The 15,122-nt window shown below is 29.6% G+C and overlaps 2 protein-coding genes across 4 annotated transcripts; one reads left to right on the forward strand and one right to left on the reverse strand.

The window, feature by feature from the left end:
- Positions 1-394: 394 nt before the first annotated feature.
- Positions 395-7,965, reverse strand: LOC118065331 (uncharacterized). 2 transcript variants are annotated; one of them, XM_035080525.1, is made up of 12 exons: positions 7,448-7,964; positions 6,721-7,161; positions 5,835-6,188; positions 4,265-5,528; positions 3,800-3,958; positions 2,925-3,698; positions 2,487-2,578; positions 2,261-2,409; positions 1,599-2,051; positions 1,248-1,462; positions 1,018-1,130; positions 395-932 (listed from the first exon to the last, which is right to left on the reverse strand). In XM_035080525.1, the coding sequence occupies exons 1-12, from the start codon at positions 7,523-7,525 to the stop codon at positions 717-719; spliced, it is 4,308 nt and encodes a 1,435-aa protein (XP_034936416.1). In that variant the 5' UTR covers positions 7,526-7,964; the 3' UTR covers positions 395-716. The 2 variants fall into 2 exon arrangements, with proteins under 2 accessions (XP_034936416.1, XP_034936417.1); XM_035080526.1 differs by lacking the exons at positions 2,925-3,698; positions 3,800-3,958 and having other exon boundaries at positions 7,448-7,965.
- Positions 7,966-9,044: 1,079 nt separating this feature from the next.
- On the forward strand, positions 9,045-14,480 carry LOC118065332 (Rho-type guanine nucleotide exchange factor). Of its 2 annotated transcripts, XM_035080527.1 has the most exons (10): positions 9,045-9,504; positions 9,603-9,729; positions 9,835-10,012; positions 10,191-10,605; positions 10,697-10,924; positions 11,010-11,210; positions 12,854-13,019; positions 13,174-13,263; positions 13,652-13,742; positions 13,866-14,480. In XM_035080527.1, exons 1-10 carry the CDS (start codon positions 9,436-9,438, stop codon positions 14,023-14,025), a joined length of 1,725 nt encoding a protein of 574 aa, XP_034936418.1. In that variant the 5' UTR covers positions 9,045-9,435; the 3' UTR covers positions 14,026-14,480. The 2 variants fall into 2 exon arrangements, with proteins under 2 accessions (XP_034936418.1, XP_034936419.1); XM_035080528.1 differs by lacking the exon at positions 13,652-13,742 and having other exon boundaries at positions 13,866-14,029.
- Positions 14,481-15,122: the final 642 nt, after the last annotated feature.

Here is a 15,122-nt window from a genome sequence, read left to right on the forward strand (position 1 = left end):
TAATGAAACGAAATATTTTAAAATAAAAATTTGATTTCTACTATAAAAATAAAATTAATTCTTTTCCTAAGATATTAAAAATAAGTTTTAGTTTACAGCAAATATTCTTCACAGAATGAACAATTCATACTTTGCGTTTTTTGTATGATTTATTCTTTCTTAATTTGATACTTTCTATCCCATAAATATATTTTATGAATGCTAATGTGTATCAATGAACAAATAATTAACGAAAAGATGATTTCAAGAAGCTTAAAACCTAACCAGAACATGAATAAGATAATAATAAAGCTTTTGTTAACTTTAGAATATTAAATAAAAGAAAAATTGCTTCATTGGATAAATAATTAATTATTCTATGATAAAATAAATTTTTGAATTATTTTTTTGGATGTTTACAGTATAACAAATATTACTATTATATTTTGTTACTTTTTATCCCTCTTTTAGATAATTGGACACTGATATGCAACACACTGTCAATCCACAATATCGTTTCATGTGAGTGTCCAATTATTTGATAATAAAAGATTCATTTTGCATATAAATCGATCAGTTATAATTATCAAGTTGAATAATTAGTCGTTAGTGAAGTTTATCATTGTTATTTATGATCGTCGTACCACATTCTAATTTTCAGTTCGTATTCAAGAGTACTGTTATGTAATTAATGCTATAATTAATTAATAGTTGTTATTAAATTGTTCTACTGTTAATCAACATTTCATTTTATGCATTCTTATTTTTGAATAATATATTTGAGTATTGAAATTGATATCATTCATACCAATTCCTCCACAAGAAGGAATATCACAGTATTCGCGTTGACCATATGGACCAGTAAAACACCAAGGTTTGGATTCCTTCATTTGATTGGGATTTCGACAATAATTGTGAGCTCGCAATCTTTCTCTCGTTACAGGATCTGGTACCTAATAAAGACCATATTTTTTGATCATTAAATACCATTGCCAATAAATACTTCAGGTAAAAAAAAATTCTTATTATTCAACATACTCTAGATATCAAAAAATCAGATACAGCTGGATCATTCCACGATAGACATGGAGCACCAGACTCAGAAACATTTGCTTTTCCAGAATATTGATGCCCCTTCCCATAAATACAACCTATGATTGAATAAAAAATTATCTTTCAAGTCAATAATAATTTCCAGTATAAGATGGAAAAAATTATTTAAAATATAATCATTTTACAAGTAACAAAATTATTTTTTAATTACGTACTAATGTCATTGTACGGTCTTTCACAAATAAACGAGTGTCCTTTCATAGATGATGCACAATCTTCCACATCCCAGAAGAAATAATCAGCTAGACAAAGAGAGTCGGGTCGGTTGTAACAGGGAAATTTTTTTTTCATTATAATACACATAGGTCGTATTCCGGTTGAAGGTGGCAATGCTTTTTCATTTTGCCATCCCGGCCACCATTTTGCAAATCTATTTTAAATTAAAAGTTTTTTTTACTTTACGAACTCTAGTTTTTTTTTTGAAGTAAAGCAAAAAAAATTATTAATCTTTTTTTCTATTTACAGATAAGTATATTCAGTTTTTCCCTGTATAGATGAAAACTCACTTAAACTTAGCATACGTAGAATCCTCCCATAACCAGATTGTATTATTCAAAGCAGTAAATCCAATTCCACCAGTCATAACTGATTCAACGTTGGGATAACTTTGAATTAGCCATTCAGACAGAAAATCATTTTCACTTTGCTTCGTGATGTCTACTAATCTTGCATTTTTTGCAGAACAATACTTCAATGCTTCATCATGAGTTAAGCCGGAATCCGAGTCAGCTAAATGATAGCAACTTCCTTCATAAGCAACTTCATCTGGACGACAATAAGCTATTCGATTTGGAAGACAGTTGACTCCAACAGCATCACGTTGAATATTACATTCCGTACCATGCACAAATTCACAAGTCTGAAACTTAGTTTCATTGCCATGACATTGAATATTTGTCGTTGCTATCCACGGTGGAATATGTCCATTTTTTCGACCTTGCCAGAAAGTTTCAGCACCTCTATAATTAGAAAAAATGTCGTTATTACATTTTTTTTAATTTCAACAGAATTAAAATTTAAATGAACAATTTTAAAATCTAATAAAAATAAATCCTGAAAATGAGAATAACAACGAGTAAATGAATACATATTATTTTTTGTTAAATTTTTTAATCACTTAAATGAGATACTTTTTTCGATTGTATTAAATTTATTAAAAGTTGTTTACCTCGTGAATCCAAGCTGTCGACATATAATGTTTGCTTCTTTAATAGTCCAACCGTACTTGGTATCACAAACTACACCCCAACCTGCTTGAATACCTTGAACTTCTACATAGCCGTCTCTAGCACTAGATCCTCCTCTCAAACGTAGTATCTAGTAATTAAAATTATAATTATATACACATGTAGTGGAATTTAATGCAACTCTCGAAAAAAATTTCTTGCTAATACCTGACCAGAGGCTGGAGTAATCAGTTTAGAATTATCGTGTTGGTGAAGTGAATTCACTGGTGGTACATAGTAAACAGGAAACGGTGGTTCATCTACGGAAAAAAAGTTCATTATATTTTATTACTAAAAGAACAAGTGAAAAATTAAAAAAAAAAAACTTAATAAATGCAAGAAAAATAGTTTAAGAAGTTTTCATTAAAAGTAAAAAATTATACAAGCAAAAAAATTTCTTCTCACGAAAAATAAACTGAGAAAAACATATTCAATTGATGCAACTTAGCAGCAATACTTCAAAAATTGCGTCGAAGCGAAAAGAAAAGTAGAAAAACTTACCTCATTAAAATTATGAACAAATCATAGAAATATACGAATTAATCTTTAAACTTATGAAAACTTATTTACTTAAAAATTGGTTTTTTTTTTCACACTAAAACTTACTTTCTTCCCAAGGTGCAGATTTAACATTGAAGATATCTAAATCCAAGGTTTGCTTATTCATCTTCATAATAACACTCTTATCTTTTTTTTTAGGTTTATTAGCTATAACTTCAATGGGTGTCCAGGAATTAGTTCTGTCTAATATATCAACCTTAAAATTTGGATTCACAATTGTTTCACGAATATTATCTTCTTGAGGAATATTTTCTTGATTATAATAAATACTGTCCATGTTTCCAATCGAAGAAAATATAGTCTCTGGTTTCTCTCTGGGTCTAATTACTCCTACAGATTGTATATTTTTAGTTCCAATTTCTGAGCTAGGCGTGCTTTCATGATGAGTATTATAATTACTGACAGTGTCGGTTTTCGGGTCGTGAATTGATTCTGGGGAGCTGTAGGTATATGAGTTTACATTGTTTTCAGGTTTCCATCTGACATGAGACTGATTAAAGTGGTCGTGTATACTATTTTGCGTCTTGTTATGGTATTTAATGGGTTTCCATCGAGGTCTATTTAAATTAGAGGAATCAGAGGAATTGTTATTTGGTTGTATTTGATGAAGAGGCTTCCACATGGAAGATTCTGGAACATAAGTTCTTCCACTTGAAGTTTCTTCACTGTACTCACTTCCGGTAGGGCTATAATTCTGAACTCTTGAATGATTCTGATTTATTTCTACATCATTAATAATGTAATGACCTCTAGTACCATTAATATTCACATATATCCCCGCAGGATAAGTTTTTGTTGAACTTGGAGACATTTCTGAGCCTGAAGTAGTTAGAAAAATTTTATTAGCTTTAGTAATATTGATTGAAGTAATCCCCCATCAGAACCCCAATTACTTTTCCAATCATAGGCACTATTCATACCTCCTCCGTTTTGACCTCGTCCTTGATTGAAAATGTTCGTCTTCCCTGCCCAAGAGTCCATCTTCGTGTCTTGCTCACTAACCTTATCACCACGTTCAATAATATTCGGCTTTGATTGCCATCGGTTAAGCTTATGGTCTAAAGAACTCGTAGAGGTGCCTTAAAAACACATCAATACTTTTCAATTATCTTAAGTCTATTTAAATTGAATTTATTAACTCAATAATTGAATTATATATATCCTTTGCTTACTAAATTCTTGTTTAAAGACTTTTATTTAAATATTTTGATTCACCAACATCTAATATTAACTTTAGAAAGTAAAGAAAAATAGTTTAAAAGAACAAGCCAAAGCATTAAAAAGCACAAGATGCCTAAGTAAGCTCATCATACTCATAAAAAAATGTATCAAGTTCGAAATAGCACCGGTTTTAATATATTTTTGACAAGCGAATGTTTCTATACCTTCATTATTTGAAGATGAAATGGATCCACCACGATTATTGTTTGAATTAGGGTTTCCCCAAGTTGGTACATATCCTTGGAATTGCTCATGCTGTTGTGACTCATCTGGCGTCGATTGATAAATATCACCATATGGTCCCGAGTTGGGCCTCCACGTAGGTCTTTGTTGAATCCATGAATTACTTGAACTTTCTGTTTGAGTAGGAATTCTTGTATATGTATATGTACCTTCTCCACGTGTGTTTACTGGCCGTAATTCAGAAGTTCCGTAAGCTTCTTGATACGGATATTGAGGGTTGTCCCGAATATTTGGGTAATTAACAACAGGGTTGTACGAAGATGTACCCAAACGGCCTTGTCTATTATTTGAAAAAGCTGGAGAACTTTGTTGTACTGCATCATTAGGAATTTGAGTGTTCGAATTTTCCCAGCGTACATTCTGTCTATTATGATTACCATTAGGATCAGTAGGATATCGAGTGTAAATTTGTGGTACGTATGAAGATCCAGATGAATAATATCCATTGTTATCTTGTTGAACTGGACGTCCAGGTACGCATTCCGGATATTTACAAGGTTTGGGTGAATTAGCTTGATTTTGATTTTGATAATTATCATAATTATTATTGTTATTATTATTCAAGAGCTTATTATAAGTATTGTAATTATATCCTTGCGATGGATAATTTTGTTCATCAACACGAGAAGTACTTCCAGACCATGTATTCAATCCATAATTTGTGCGGTCCTCTCTATTATTTTGATTTTCCTGGTTATTTTTGAGAGAATTTTCACATCCAGGCACATTATATGGCCAATCACAATTATTTATTTGAGGATTAAATACAGTTCCAGGGCCACAATCCATAATAAAGGCGTGGCCAAAATTGCATTGAAGAAATTTTAAACAATTAGTAGGATGAGGCATCATTCCACTAAAACCGTCTGGACATGTCGCTGATTGAACTACTTGTCTAACTGGAACTGACGTTGAACTCCATGGAGTTTTATAATTTTGATATTGAGAATTTGTAGAGCTTCCACTTTCAAATGGGGGAAGTGGCTCAGATTGATCTTTAAAAGTATTTTCACATCCTTGAACGTTCTTTGGCCAATCGCAAATACTGAGTACTGGATTAAATACAGTACCAACAGAACAGTTTCTAATGATCGTTCGACCATTTATACATTGAAGATATTTCATGCAATCAGTGGGGTGTGGTAAAAGACCGGTCATTTGCTCTGGACATTGTGGCTGATAATTCTGGTAAAACAGAGAATTAGTTAATGAATATCATAAAATAAAATGAGTTAAGTAAATGTACTAATCAATAAATCCAGTCTAGAATTGTAATAACTATATAATTAGCACATTTACTTTCAATAAACACTGATTTAATATACTATTATATTTTCAATCTCTTATGATTGACAGTCTATTCCGAAAAATGAAATTCAACAAAAAGTTCTTAAGTAAATAAAAAAAAAATTAGTAACAACTTTTAAAAGACTGTCAATCATGTTTTAATAATATTCAACAGTTATGAGCTTGTAAAAGTACTTGACATACGTTAAAATCAGGGTATGCAACTAGTGGAGAATATCTTTTCGATAAAGATTCTCGGTTCCCGGAAATTTCGTAGTTATCACTTGTTATGAAGTCAGCTATTTCTCCTCCATAGCACTTGGCTTTATGAGGAAAATCACACTCCAAAGTTTCTGAATTAAAACGAGTGCCAGGAGCACAAGGTTGAATGAATGGTCGACCCTTCCAGCAGTTGACGAAAAAATTGCAATCAAGTGGATAAATAAATTGACCAGTTGCTTCTGGAGAAGGACATTGAACTCCTGTTTTTCTGTCATATTTAGCTACATTCGATAATTGAAAATCCTTAGGATCGACAAGTGCTTCTTTTCTTGGTTTCTATCAATTTGGAAAAATGTAATATGATATTTTTTATCTCGAATCTATAACTCGGTTGCAATTGCAAAATAAAGGCATGCGCATCAGTCAAGCCATAAAGTCTCTACGGTACAATGAGAATAGACATGATTGCAAATTAATTATTTACCAGCAGGAATAAAATTAACTCATTGAATAATTTATTAATACTATGACCGATAATTGAAATATTCATGCAATCAACATCAGGATTCTATTCTAATCTATAATTAAAAACATTTTGTTCTATCATTATTTAATTCTTTAGTATAATTAAATTAATATTATCAAATCGAAAACCATTGAATCAATCCTTCTAAATCATAAATATAACTTCGCATAAATACATAAAAATTATTGTGCACTTCGTTATAAATATGTATTCTTGTTAATATTCCATTCCAATCTATGTTGAATGAAAAAGCATCTTCAAGCACAGAACATCCAATATCTTGCTTCATTCGAAAATTATTCTCTCATCTACATGCAATGTTTAGAATAATTTTTAACTTACGTTTAAATCATCTATGACACCTTCATAAAGATTCTCTCCGGGTATTCGCGTTTCGCTTTTAACACCTTGGAATTCATGAGATTCAAAATTGTTACCCTCTTGATTGACATGCCAGAATAATTTATCTTGAGCTCCATATTTACTATAAATTCCTTGGTCGCCATTATCAAATACCACGTGTTGCTTCTCTTGATATTGGTCTCCATGTTCTCCTTGAATAGTTTCTTTGTTGAAACTTTCATCGATTCCAGTTGTCTGTTCAATACCACCATTAAGATTCTTGTTCCAGTTGATCCAGGACGTTGTGGGAATGTAAGAAGTTTGCGAAAGCTTTGGAGGTTCTAGGAACTCTGCTGGCTTGCCATTATCATTTATTAAATGCCAAGGCAAAGATTCTTTACGCTTTGGCGGTTTAGTCGTCGTCACAGCTGGATCATAAATCTACAAAAATAAATATCATGCTTTATAATTTACTCTATCTTATCAATGATTATTCTGACTTTGTTTAAGTTATTTATATTTTTTTCTTTTAATATGCCTTTTCATCTTTGAAATCATAAAAATAATATCATTGTATACATAATCAAATAATGGCTACTGGAAATAGTGAGTTTAAAATTAATGAAAACTATTCAACATAAAACTATTATTATATTAATAATATATGTGTTTATAAAAATTATTTCATTAAGTTAAAATAAGATTGAATTGATTGTTCATCACTCACTCCATGAACGGCATCAGCAAATATTGCAATAATTATTGTAACAACACAAATCCAAGATAAATTTTTAGTTCTCTTCATGTTGAAATTATTTATCTCACTCAACGTTGAATATAAAAATAACAATTTTAAAAATATACATCACTTTCATAGATAAAACAACACGTATGTCTCATGGAAATACTTGTCAATATTTTCTTATTCTGGAACCACAAGTATTCAACGACTTCTGCTACCAAAATGACATGGTTATCTTGAAGAATCCCCAGCTAGCATCAGAGAAATATTTCCCAGAAAAGGTTATCAACTGGCGCGTAATCAGAGGTCTCAGTTCAATGCTGAGAAAAATCAGACTGTCTTCCCGTGTTCCACTTTTTATACGCATCATCTTGTTGCAGCATATTAATTCAACAATCATATCGAACCAAGGGGAGCGACAATGGTTGATATAACTGTCAATTGACAACACATGATATGCCGTCAATTAAATTTTTTAAAAATGTCGTAGCTGTTTACTGAACTCTTGATTCTTTTAAGTGACAGTCATTGCTTTTATTTATTACTGTTTTCCGTCTGCTATAAAATTTTTTAATTCTCACTTTAATAAGTAAATACATTTGTTTATCCGCGGAAGTATTGAATTAGTTGATGAGATATAATATAAATAGCAATGAATGAATGACTATTCATCGATCCATGCAAACACAGTTGGCCATTATTAACATTTAAATAATCCATTCAATGTAATACTGTGATGCAACTTCACGGGTTTTCTTTAATTGATATTTAGCAATCGTTAAAGTACTTCATCTTAATAATCTTAATGGAAAAGTTGATAAGTGTACAATCATGGGGAAGTTTGGAAAATAACCTAATAAATTTAAAACTACTTACTAAGAATTTCTTTCGTTATCTTTGTTGACAATCAATGAAGTAGAAGATAAAATTACTTATTTTTGAACATTTCAAGAATTAGTTAATCTAAAAAATAGACAATAATTAATCATTTTAATTTTTTCATAATAAGTTATTTATAAGTATGAAGTCAGTGTTTTTTTAAAAATTTTATACTTACTTTTTGTAAGATCAATTGAATTTAGTCGTTTCCTGTTAAAAGTAAATACTGAAATTAATATTTTAATATGATAATAAATATTGATCCACCATTCTTGTCGTTTTAATGAATTAATTTTTATGACTATAAATTTATCATTTCTTTTGTATGTAATAAAAAATATAATACATAAATTATCTCTAATTATGTTATTTTAATCAGCAAGACTTTATATAAATTTTATTGAAAGTAAAAGAATATTTTATGTTTATAAGTTTATTTATATAGGTGTATATTTAAATATTATTTCATTAAAAACTCTGGTATTATATAACGTTTATACAGCAAGTGCGTTATAAAATTAGTAAATCCCGGTTTTTTTATAACTCTTCAGTTGATAAAAAGTATTTTGTTGTCGTTCAACACATCTGCCAACAATTTATCAACGAAAAAAATGATTTTACCGGCTGAAAATAATTGAACATCTTATTACCATCACTGCATAAGTTCTAAAAACCTAACCTATAAGATTAGGATTGATTTACTTTTAATAAATTCGTATTATCATTTTATATTTCTATACTTTTAGATCCACAACATTCTCTGAAGTGTTTTAAAACTGTGGAGTCGTTAGCTAATAATAAATTAATGACGTTAAGTGGTGAAAATAGAAATAAAATGAAAAAAATGTGATGTTATAAGTTCTTTATCAATTCAAAGTTAGAATTTCATTGTTGAACATAAATATTGTTAAGTAGAAAAGCTAGAATTTCAGTAAAAATAATTGATGACTAAAAGTAGCAGAGTTAAAGTTTAAATCTAAAAAAGGAACCAAGTGTATTTATAATTCAGTATTTAAGAAGAAATCCTTGGAAAAGTCTCTCAGCATCAGTTCAGCTCAATACCTAGTTCATATTATTTTTATTATCGTAATACAATGTCAAAGTCTGAATCGCCAAAATTAGTTACTGCTTTATTTTCTTTTAAAGGAAAGAACAATGACGAGGTAATTATAATTAAAATATTTAACAATTAAAATATATAAATTATTCTATTTATGCTGATGATTTTTAATTCATTATTTATTATTATGCTCGAATTCAGTTATGCTTTAAAAAGGGCGATGTCATAACTATTACACAAACCGACGATGGAGGTTGGTGGGAAGGTACCTTGAACGAGAAAACTGGCTGGTTTCCATCCAACTATGTCAAGGAATATAGATCGCCTGGTAATAAAATGAAATAAAGTTCTTGGAGTCATAAGAATTTGAAATATTTCTCGTGAATTGTGCGAAGATAAAATATTAAAATTTATTAATAATTTTTATGAGCAGATGCCGGACATTCCTCGGTAAAGTCATCACCAGAGAAAACTAATCAGGAATTACCAGTGCATCAGAGATTCAATAGAGATATAGTAATAAAAGATTTAGTAGATTCTGAAAGAGCCAATGTTGCAGAGCTTCAAAGTCTGGTTAATAATTTCCTTCAGCCACTAGAGCTTGCAAATATGTAAGTATATAAATTCTTTTAATTAATCTTTTAAGTACCCAGCCATGTACTTAAATTAATTTATTACTGGACTCTACTTCGTATTAAATGAATGATTAAGATTAATTAATAAAAGAGTAATTAATCCTTTTTAAACTGTATATTTTTTTTATGCAGTATTAAATGTTTTAATTGACAGATTGAAAAAAGAAGAGTACAAACAATTGATTGGAAACATAAATGAAGTATTGGAGATCCATCAGAAATTATTAACAAATTTAGAAACTGCAGTAACTCAAGGGCCTGACTGCAGAATTGGCAATTTATTTCTCACACTTGCTCCACGATTAAAATCCATTCACATGACATATTGTAATGGTCATCCACAAGCAGTATATATTCTTGATCAATACAGAGATGAATTAAATGAGTTTATGGAACGTAGTGGTGCTGTAACTCCAGGAATATTAGTTTTAACAACTGGACTTAGCAAGCCATTTCGTCGATTAGAAAAATATGCAGCTCTGCTACAAGAATTGGAAAGACACACTGAAAAAAATCATTCCGATCGTGGTGATACACAGCGAAGTGTATGTGTTTATCGAGAGATTGCCGTAAGTGTTCTATTCTTATCTGGCGCTATATTTAAAATAATCAATTATTTGTAAACTTTAATAGCAAAAAAAATTTTAATATATTCTTTAGGAGAGATGTACGTTCATAAGAAAACAAAAGGAATTAGCACTTCACATATTAACAAGTGGAATTAAAGGATGGGAAGGAGAAGAATTGAGTTCTCTCGGTGAAATTTTACATGTTGGACCAGTAACAATTCTTATGGGTGCAGAAAGGCGAGATAGATATTTTGTATTATTTCCTATGACATTATTAGTTCTCAGTACAAGCTCACGCATGAGCTCTTTTGTATACGAAGTAAGTAATAATTATTCAATAAAATATTTTAATCATCAATTTAATTATATTAAAAATTAACACATAAATATTTGGTTGTTTCAAGGGCAAATTACCATTAACTGGCATCAATGTAGTTCCGTTAGATAATACCGAAGATATAAAAAATGCTTTCGAAATATCTGGGCCAATGATTGAAAATATAATTGTACTTTGCACACATAGAAACGAACGGTATCAGTGGATCGAGCTATTAACACAAGACCAATCATCATCCGGGTTGTTAAAATCACCGACCTTGTCTCACGTGAGTTACATCAAACATCCTTTGTCACGTTTATCGCGATTTTACGCTCGGCTTGTCAGAAAAAAAATCATTCATCCTGATTTAGTCAAAAGGCTTCTTTATCTTCAGTATATTTATAAACCAGACTTGAGCAATGTAAAGATGAGAAAATGTGTTGTTACTTATACTATATATCCGATTGGTAGCAATGAATATACGTCGGATGAAGATAATGGTAAAGAAAAATTGCAAGTTCCCGAAGATAAACCACGAGCTTTATTAAAATCCTCATTAATGCTAGATGTGAGATACGAATCAACACAATCTGATAATACTCATGATATGAAAGCTCCTTCCACACAATTACCTTTTCCTTCTTCATCAGTTTCATTGGGAAACCTAGAAATAAAAAATAATTTAAAGCCTTCTAAGTTAGATTGTCAAAGTTTACCTACAAATTTGGTTCACCCTCATAATTCAAGATCAAGTTTACATCATTTAGATAGTTCTGATGATGATTTTGAGTTGAAACACTGGGACCCATCAAAAAAAACATGGAAATCGATTGAACCAACTTGTAAAAGTATTTCATCTAGTTCAGAATTTATTCATATTGGTCCGATACCTCACCTTAAGACAATAGATGAAGATACGGTCGATATTTATCATGGTGAAAGTACTCTTACACTTCCTGTCACAAGTATACATTCCACAGACTCTGGTATGGCTGATAGCTATCACATGACATCATCAGAATTAAACTCTTGCTATAAATACTACCCTAATGGACAAAATAAAAGTGCTGATCGAGCTTTAATGTCTCATAGCGAAAGTGATAATGATGAAAACAATTTTGAACATCAATGCATTTGTAGTTCACCTTTCGGATCAACTCCTAGGCAAAGTGAACGATTTGGACAATCATCAGAGAGTGCTAACAATAGCTTTATTACTTTGACCAGTTTCAAAAATAATGATAGTCAAAGTGGTGTACAGAAAGACAACTTTTGTGATAATGAAAAAAATAGTAGCGATTCTAGTGACGATAAAGAAGATGAAGAACTTGATAAGAATAACACAAAACCTTCATATCAAAATTTTGTATTCCACGACAAAAGATTTACAGCTCCAGTGCCTTCCTCTCACCAAAAAGCTAGTATAAAAGCTAGCAGGCATGGTGCCCGACCAAAAGGAATTCACATTAGGTTGGAAGATCATCAGAAGCCGGTGTATACGTCTGGACTTTATGCTCACTGGTGGCTGAAGAAAGCAATTCCGATATCTGAAATCACAGAACAAGGCAAGCTTCCATAGCATGGCTGTTTTTTTAATAAATTCAACATTTATTAATAAACATTACAGCCAATAATAGACCGATTACGCTACTAATAGTTATTCACCTTAAATTACTTTCTGCTTATTAGTTTCACAGCCATGTTGTGCGAAGTTGTGCTTTTGCAGTGTTATTGTTATGCTAATAATGTTAATATTTTTCACCATTTTACAGTTATTATTTTTTATTTTTCATAGTTAATAAATAAGTAGAGTTAATTCAGATCATTTTTCCCGCTGATAATTAATGAATATTCTTATTTATTTTATTTATATTGAGTTTAACTAATTCAATTTATTATTGATCAAAAAATATTTATTTTATTCATTAGACGAGCAATCAATCGACGGGGAAACTTCTACTTCAGGACTGCAATTTGTCACCAGGGACTAAAACTCCTTGGGGTCTTGCTTCTTTGAGACCCGCTCCGCCGATTTATTTAAAAGCCTACGGCAAATTTGATTCTGGAGAACTTTGTCGTTCACCTAGAACAGCCAGTAAGTCAATTATTGGATTTTCTTTCTTATTTAAAATGAAAATTAAATTGACCGATTTTAAATAACTTTAAGTAAATTGTGAAGAAAATTAAGTCCCTGTTCTAAATCTTCTTTATTATGGTAATGATTTAATGATCATTATTTGTGATTTCAGATGAACGCCAGTTTGAAGATGATGCAATTATACTGAAAATTATCGAAGGTTACTGTATGACTGTCAATGCAAGATTTACTGTTCATTCTGGTAAAGTAACATTTATTTAGTTTGAGTGTTGTTCATTCCATTGAAGCCTATCAGCAATTAATTATGATTTCACCAACAAAAATAACTTTTTTATTTTTTAATATACATTTGAATTTAAATTAAAATTCTTTTATAACAATCTCAATTTGACATATTAGTTTTAACAAAATTCTAATAACTTTTTTGAATGGAGTTACTAATTCATACTTACATTAACGAGTTGACTTAATTTAATTTCACTTGGACTTCAGAATTAGCTACAAGCGCGAATGTAATTAAAATTATGAGATAATTTTATTACCACCATTTGCTTTGTATAGCAAACAGAAAAATATAAATATTCTAGTATAAACTTTAAATAAAATTAACAAGGGCATATCAATTTCAGCTGTTTTAGATAATGATTCATCTAATAAGCCACGCGATAGAGTATCAGTAATGAATAATAGAGTAGGAAATTTGGATCTCTTTGGAGAAAGGTACGTATTGTTTATGGAAATATCGATATAGATAAATGAGCAAAAAAAAAAGAACGCAAAAAGCTAATTCTGAAGTTTAAAAAAAACTAATACATATTTTAAATAAAAATTTTTTGCACTTAGGTATCTGTCTAAAGTTGTGGAAAACTTAATGAATCAAGTTGGCGATCTACAAAACCAAGTTACACAACTGACAAAACAATTAGACGAAGAAAAACAGTCACGATTACTTTTAACTGCTGCAATGAAACGAATTGGTGCAATAGATAATTTTGTGCCTTAGTAATTATTTAAGAAAAAAATTAACAATAATACTGTGCCTCAACAATCGTACAATGGAAAAAGAAACTTACGTGACAAATTGTCAAATATTTTTTTAAAATAAATTATAAACATAGATTTTTTTAAATTAATTTTGTGATATAAAATTGTTTTGTTTGAGTTTGATGTAACGATAACGAAAAAACATTTTAATAAGTTTTTATGTATCGATCTCATCAAGTTATTTTCCATTAATTTTTTAAAATACTTATTCAATTTACAGGAGTTATATTTTTAAGTAGTTTTATTAACTAACGGACTGCAATTAATCATCACATTGACTTTTCATTGTATTATGTAATTCATAAACGCCATAGCAATTGTTTCAATTTAATTTTAAGATGTTTCTGATAAAAACGTTTATTAAATAATTTACATTTATAGAACAAACAAACGAATAAAAATGCAACAAATATGAATGAGTTATAGAAATTTTATGCAATGTGCAATGTTAATTATGAATTTTAGCTTATAAAATAAAATTATATTTATTCAGCATACTCAAAAAAACAATCAAAACTACAATGTACTAATATTACAACTTTTTAAAATAATAAAGTAGTTTATTTCTTCTAAACAACTTTTGGTTTCCTCATAACCAGATAATTTCTAATAAATTAATAATTACCATCAACTTCTGTGGATGACCCTAAAAAATAATATCTTTTGACCATGAAATTTTTAAGATCATCACTATAAAAAAAATGGATAATTCAACTACATTTAATTTCTAATAAAGTCGATTGTAGATTTCTATAAAAACTGATTTAGAATTCTTATAAAATAAATTTATATAAACTCAATGTTTAGTAATGAAATATTACATCACTTACTTCATGGTTGAAAAATTGTATTTTTTTATTCATATTTTGATCCATCAAAGAATATTCACATAATGTTTTTATTTTATTTACATTGATATTGTAATTTTAACTACATAATGTAATCAATGTATGATATGATTTGTATTCTTTATTAATACATAGTTTCAATATTAAAAATAACTTCCCTCTGGGAAGTTAATAATTAATAAGCAAAATTTAAATAAAAAAATTTTCT

This window comes from Chelonus insularis, unplaced genomic scaffold, assembly GCF_013357705.1.
Source record: "Chelonus insularis isolate UGA/USDA-ARS -01 unplaced genomic scaffold, ASM1335770v1 contig_309_pilon, whole genome shotgun sequence".
NCBI classification, from domain to species: Eukaryota; Metazoa; Arthropoda; class Insecta; order Hymenoptera; family Braconidae; genus Chelonus; species Chelonus insularis.

Excerpts from the sequence above, each read along its gene's own strand:
- LOC118065331 (XM_035080525.1), bottom strand. The coding sequence starts at position 7,525 with ATGAAGAGAACTAAAAATTTATCTTGGATTTGTGTTGTTACAATAATT. Across the intron at positions 7,162-7,447 it reads TTGCTGATGCCGTTCATGGA|ATTTATGATCCAGCTGTGAC; the intron begins GTGAGTGATGAA and ends TTATTTTTGTAG. Across the intron at positions 3,699-3,799 it reads ACGAGGTCAAAACGGAGGAG|GCTCAGAAATGTCTCCAAGT; the intron begins GTATGAATAGTG and ends TAACTACTTCAG.
- LOC118065332 (XM_035080527.1), top strand. The coding sequence starts at position 9,436 with ATGTCAAAGTCTGAATCGCCAAAATTAGTTACTGCTTTATTTTCTTTT. Across the intron at positions 10,606-10,696 it reads GTGTTTATCGAGAGATTGCC|GAGAGATGTACGTTCATAAG; the intron begins GTAAGTGTTCTA and ends TATATTCTTTAG. Across the intron at positions 11,211-12,853 it reads AATCACCGACCTTGTCTCAC|ACGAGCAATCAATCGACGGG; the intron begins GTGAGTTACATC and ends TTTATTCATTAG.